Raw genomic sequence first — 6,097 nt, forward strand, 5'->3', positions numbered from 1 at the left:
TTCAAACAGGAAAACAACGTGGTCTCAAGTCTGTTAGGAAGAGAGAGCCACTGGAAGTCTGTGAGCTCTGCTGGCCTAGGACCTGGGGTTGGGAGTGGAAATCCAGCTCCAGTCCACACTGCTGCTGTCAGCTCCATGGCTGTGGTTTTCTTCCCTTTTGTCTGTGGAGTGTGAGGATTAAGGCAGACACACCATAAAGGCTCCCCTGTGCTCCAGGAGCTTGTAGTCTCCTCCCTTTCTCCCATGGGGAGGTAGCTCGGCCAGCTAGAGCCCACTGAGAGGTATGAGGAGGTGGGTGACGTCCACAGCTAGAGAGAGGTGCCTCTGGAGAGCACAGCACCCAAGTGGAGATCTCAGCTGCTGTTGACTCTTCCCATAAGAACAGGGCATAGGGCTAGGAACTCCATGAGTGCCAGGATCTGACCCTTTGTGGCTGATGTGACCGTCATGTATAGCACAGATGTCATTCATGGTACCTGCGTGTTCAGAGTGTGTGGGGCCCTTGGGTCATATCAACATCTAACCATTTCCCCTTGTTTTCTCCTCCTCCCTGCCTCACAGTGGGATGCCTTTTCCATTCCTGAGCTCCAGAACTTCTTAACTATCCTAGAGAAAGAGGAGCAGGACAAAATCCAGCAAGTGCAGAAGAAGTACAACAAGTTCCGACAGAAACTGGAGGAGGCCTTACGGGAGTCCCAGGGGAAGCCTGGCTAGCCTGCTCCTCCTGTCCTCAGTGCCCTCTCATTTATTTTATTATTTTGCAACAGACACTTATTCTCCGGACACCTCTGGGTCCACCTGTGCCTGCCCAGCAGTCGACAGATGTGGCACAAAGTCTCTTCCACAAAGTGTCTGTGCAGGGTTCGATTCCTGCCGACCCACCGCGCCATGACTCTGCATCAGAACGAACAATGTTTACTCTGCTCAACCTGCCGGCCTTTCACAAACCAAATCGCTGCCTCTCTGGTCAAACTCCAATCAATCACAGCAGCCGGCAAAAGGGAAGAAAGGTTTTAGAGCGCTGTGCTCTTTCTCTGGATTCAATCCTTCAGTTCCTCTTCTTTGCCACCTACCGTATCTTTATGGGTCAAATGTGGCATCTTCATTTAGCTAAGTCCTTGAAAGCAGGGAAATGCTCATGAAAGGACTGTCCTCCTCGCCCCCAGGTGCCTCCCCTTACCTAGGACTAGACACACTCAGGGTTACCCTGAGATTTCCAGATGCTACAGCCTGACCAGGCCCCTGTCTCTGTCACCCCCCAGGCTGTGCACATGCAAACCCAAAGGCATATACGTACATCTGTGTGGTATTTCAGCATGTCTCTGTCCGATGTTTGTTATGTTAAATCTTGAATTTAATGTTGTCATCCTCATGGATTTCTACCAAAGGGAAACCAGCCACTTTACACTTTTAGTTTCCTGCTGAGTCGCCAGAAAGTACTGCAGAGAAGTTCATCCAAGCTGTCTACAGCCCGCCTACAGCTAGGACCTCTCGTCTACTCCTCGGCTCCTGCTCTGCCTCCATCCTCTCCAGCTGCTGCCTGAGGAGTAGCCTTGATTACTTTCAGTGGCAGGGTCCTTTCTGTTGCAAGGCATGGTCTGCTTGCAGCACGGCGTCCAGCAAGCCCGTGGGCCCGGCCTCCCTGGTGACTTCAGTGCCTTTTTGTTTTCAGAGAGAAGAGTAGGGCATATTTGCTTCAAGCGCTGCTGCTGGCCTGCCCAGGGCAGGTAGTGGGCAGTGGCGGTGTAGAAATGAGGGCAGGGCAGGGCAGTCCTCGATGCACACGGTGATGACCACAAGCCTTTGCCATCAAGCTTCCTGATCAGGCTCTGACTTCGAAGATGTGATCTTATTAAACCACACTGGCAGCATCAGATTATGACTCCAGCTCTCTGACGAGTTCAAACTGAAAACAATAGCCAGGACTGCAAAGACCCTCACTCAAGACAGCGGGAGAAAAACTTGTCCCTTTCATAGAAGGCCAGGGTTCCAATCCGGCCTCTGAAAGAGACCACTTTCTTGTTGCCCTTGCCTTTCCACATCCCTCGGGTTGTTTAAGCCCAAGCTTCTCTGTGTAGCCTCAAAAGTCCCCTCCCTAGCTCAGGCTAGTCCGTAGCGCTCCTGTCCCAGAGGAATGCTGGGTCCTTGTCATTCAGTCTTCAGAGTTGACAAAGCAGCTCTGTGAGGCTGTGCATGCCATCAACCCTGGCTGTCTGCCATCTCGTGTGCAGCCTTATCTCTTCCCTCCCTCCTGTGTATTACAGGAACAGACGGAAAGTCATTCCCTTCATCCTGCATGTCTGTAGCATAGGAGAAGGCATGGCTCCTGCTGCAAACACTGTGAATGCTGCTGAGACCCTCCCTCCCTCCATGGATGCTATTTTATTTTTAAGAAAAAAAGGTCATGTATATATATATACAAATATATATGTGTATATACACATAGAAGCATATAGCTAAATATAAAGGTGTTTATTCAGAAAATTATGGTAAAATTGAGACTTTAAGCACAGTTGGACTCAGGACCTCTGCTGAAGTTGAGCCCCTGGGAAGGGTCAAGTTCCTTCAGTCCCAGAGCTGGGTGTAACTGCTGGTAGTGCCTTCTATGGTTGTATTGCTCGGTGGGTGTTTGTTTTGAGAACATTTTCCTCCTAAATGTTTTTTCTTATATATGTTTTTTAATGAGTAATAAAGGCTTACTGCAAAAACAACTCACAATGGAGGCATCCTCTTTGAACTTCATCTTATGGAACTGAGCTGGAGCGAGGGGCTGCTGCAGCAGGAGGTACAGTTCTGGGCAGAGTCAAGCTTTCTTCTGTAGTAAGCTTGGGATTAAAGGCTGCCACCCAAATGCTTCTGAGAAAACTGTTCACACATAGAGGGCACTGCCTTTTCTCCATCTCCTATCTCCCTAGTGCTGGGGAGGGGAGAGGACTTAGGCCAAGTACATGCTGAGTTAGAAAAGAGCAGGGCTTTCTGGCTACAAAGGTAACCAGCAGCTCTGTCCTGGAATTATTTAAAACTAAGACGTTAATGTGTCACAGATGATTTCAGCCACGAGAGGGCTGAGCTGGCACCAAGCAGCCCTCATTTTGGCACCCTCTGATTTCCAGCAAAGAAGCATCTTTGAATTCATAGAAAAAGTCACATAAGTTAACTAGAGAAATCACTGCCTACCTTCTGGGGTTGTTGCAAGTTTTCTTCTGACCTCTGCATGTGTGCTGTGGCATGTGCATGAGACACATGTACACATAGATTTTTGTGCATGAGACGGGGTCCCACACATGTACACATACATTTTTGTGCGTAAGCCCCTGGCTATGCTAGAACTTACTATGTAGACCAAGCTGCCTTCAAACTCAGATTCACCTGCCTCTGTCTCCTGAGTGCTGGAATTAAAGGTGCAGCATTACACATGTTTACAGTCAAAAAATATTTTTTTTTTTTTTTTTTTTTAGTTTTTTGAGACATACAGTCAAAAATTTTAAAGAATTAGCTGACATCTAACATCTCTGCCCAGCCTGGTCCTCCACATCTTACACCAGGGTCCGGCCAGGTGGGTCCGGCCAGTCCCCCAAAGCCCACATTCAGTGCACCAGCCTAGTCTCGTCATCCCTGCCACAGACTCCAACCTCCAGGCTTTGGCCAGGACAGACGTGGCCCACCTGCCTAGACCTCCTTCCTACCACCTGACTCCATCCATTCTCTTCCACAAAAACTAGCTCCAGATGAATCAAAGACCGACCTGAGTGTGAAACCTGGGACTCTGAAACTGCTAGAAGAAGTATAGCGGTGTCCTACAAAATATGAGCTCCATCTGCCCAGAAACTAAAGCTAATAAAGTGAAGAGGAAGCCCAACTATATACCTGACAGAGGATTAAAATTCAGACTACATAAAGAACTCAAAAAGTCAAAAAACTCATTCAAAAACTGGACTAAGGAACTAAAAAGATTTCTCAAAAAAAAAAAAAGTCTAAGAAATATTTCAAGATTTGTTCATTATCCCTAGCACTTAGGAAAATACAAATCAGCATTTGTATTTTTTTTTTTTTTTTGCCAGTCAAACTGACAACAAATACTGAACAGAAGGTGAGAAAAGGGGAATCTTAATTCACTGCTGATGGAACTGCAAACTGGTACGGCCACTTGAAGTCAGTGTGGAGAACCTTCAAAAAACAAACAAACAAAAATACCATATTGTCCAGCTATACCACTCCTTGGCATGCACCAAAAAAACTTACCCTCCTACTCCACAGATACCTGCTCAGCCATGTTTATTGCTGCTCTGCTCACACTAGCTAGGAAATGGAAACAGCCTAAATGCCCTTCAGCTGATGGATGGATGGGAAAACGAGGTACAAATACTCTAATACACTATGGAATACAGTTGTAACTAGCTGTAAAGAAAAGGAAACCAGGAAATTTGCAGGTAAATGGATGGAACTAGAAAAGACCATAATAAGTAGTAACCCCCATCCTGAAAGACAGACATTACATGTTCTCACCTGCGTTCCTAGCTCCAAACCTTCAGAAGGGAATATATAACCTGGAGTAATTGTAGAAAGAACCTCCTATTGCTACTTTACTTAACCAACAGAATTCCCAACTGTTCTTAAATACTTATTCTTATACCCACAGGTAAGTGTCGCTCTCACACATCAGAGAAATACCTCTTTGTAACAGAGACCTCTACAGATCAAAATGCAGAGAACAGCTGATCATGGGACACCCATCACCAACTGCTAAACCTACAAAACTCTTGCACCTAGCTCAGCATTGTGGCACATTCTTTTAATGCCAGCACTCAGGAGGCACAGCAGGTGGCTCTCTGTGAGTTCAAAGTCACCCTGGTCTACAAAGCAAGTTCCAGGCCAACAAGGGCTACATAGATAGTGAGACCTTGTCTCAAAAGACAAGAAACAAAAAAAGCCCAGGAAAGGTTACAAAGAGGGATGACTATGTAAGAGCCAGAGGACCAGGATGTCTGCTGTGAGGTTGTGTCTCCTAGAAATGACAGAGGCTCTGGTCACGGTACCTCGACAACGCGGCAGCCTAAACAAGACCTGAACAAGGACAACACCAGTCACCATGCTTATGGGAAAGGGGGGGGGGGCGGGTCTCGCTGCTAGACAAAGAACAGTATCAACTAAGGAATGCTAAGAGTGGGAGAAAGAGGCTTCCCTAGAGCTGAGCCCCGTAACGGGCTACGCAATACCTGGGGGTCAACCCTAAAATCATACATTCAAGTAACACTAAACAAGTGGAAAGGGTTGAGTTTCTGTATTTGTTGTGTTATAATATTTATATTATGTGTGCACACACACACAGAAACACACACAAAGAAAAAGAGGCCATGCATTTGAGGGAGGGAGGGGAGATATGAGGGGTGAGAGGAAGGAAAAGATGGGATGTTAAGTGTACCCCCACAGAAAACTCAGCCAGTCGCTGAGTACACCTGTACCGTCTGTCCACCCACCACAAGGGGCAGGGGAATGGAGCGGTTTCTGCCTCACGCTGAACCCATTTCACTGTTGTTTGGCATTCATAAGTTCAAAACTCAACATCTGACCTTGATATACATTATTTGGCTTAGCACATAGAGAGAATCCATTCCGCGGTCTGACTCTGCTCCACCCTGTCCCACATTTCCATGACAACCACAGGAGAGAGAGGAAGATGATTCAGTGCAAACGTATCACTATTCTGGAAAAGACACCCTAGCACAGGCCCAGACAACACACTGCCATAGCAGAGTGCTGAAGTGCTGATCCCCTTACAGGCTTTGTGCCTTCAGCAGGGAAGTCGTGATTTCTACAGCACCACCTTCCAAGGCCCTCCAGAATGCAGCACAGTGCTGCGTGTCATCCGTGTGCACGCAAGGGGCATCGGGCAGCTCTGCACATGCCACTCCTCAGGATGAGACACCCTGTTGTAATAGGATCCTGCTAGAGTGGCTTCTAGAAGGCACTTCCAGGTTCCATATGGGGATGCTGGTAGAGAAAGGATTAGCGTCTCACAACAAGAGGTGGGTGCTGTCACACACAGTTTTACACCCACCCCTTTCTTTCCAGGTCTAAAATGGGTGATTTGGTGGAC

The 6,097-nt window shown here is 47.4% G+C and overlaps 1 protein-coding gene across 2 annotated transcripts in view; it reads left to right on the forward strand.

The window, feature by feature from the left end:
• Positions 1 to 2,711, forward strand: part of Rassf5 (Ras association domain family member 5) — a 64,129-nt gene extending 61,418 nt beyond the window's left edge. For both annotated transcript variants that reach the window (XM_085688294.2, XM_048430671.3), the window contains one exon: positions 562 to 2,711. In XM_085688294.2, coding sequence (XP_085544420.1) covers positions 562 to 714 — 153 coding nt within the window. In that variant the 3' untranslated portion in view covers positions 715 to 2,711. The remainder of the gene's footprint in view (positions 1 to 561) is intronic.
• The last annotated feature ends 3,386 nt before the right edge of the window (positions 2,712 to 6,097 follow it).

Source organism: Myodes glareolus, chromosome 5 (assembly GCF_982192425.1).
Source record: "Myodes glareolus chromosome 5, mMyoGla1.1, whole genome shotgun sequence".
In the NCBI taxonomy this organism is placed as follows: Eukaryota; Metazoa; Chordata; class Mammalia; order Rodentia; family Cricetidae; genus Myodes; species Myodes glareolus.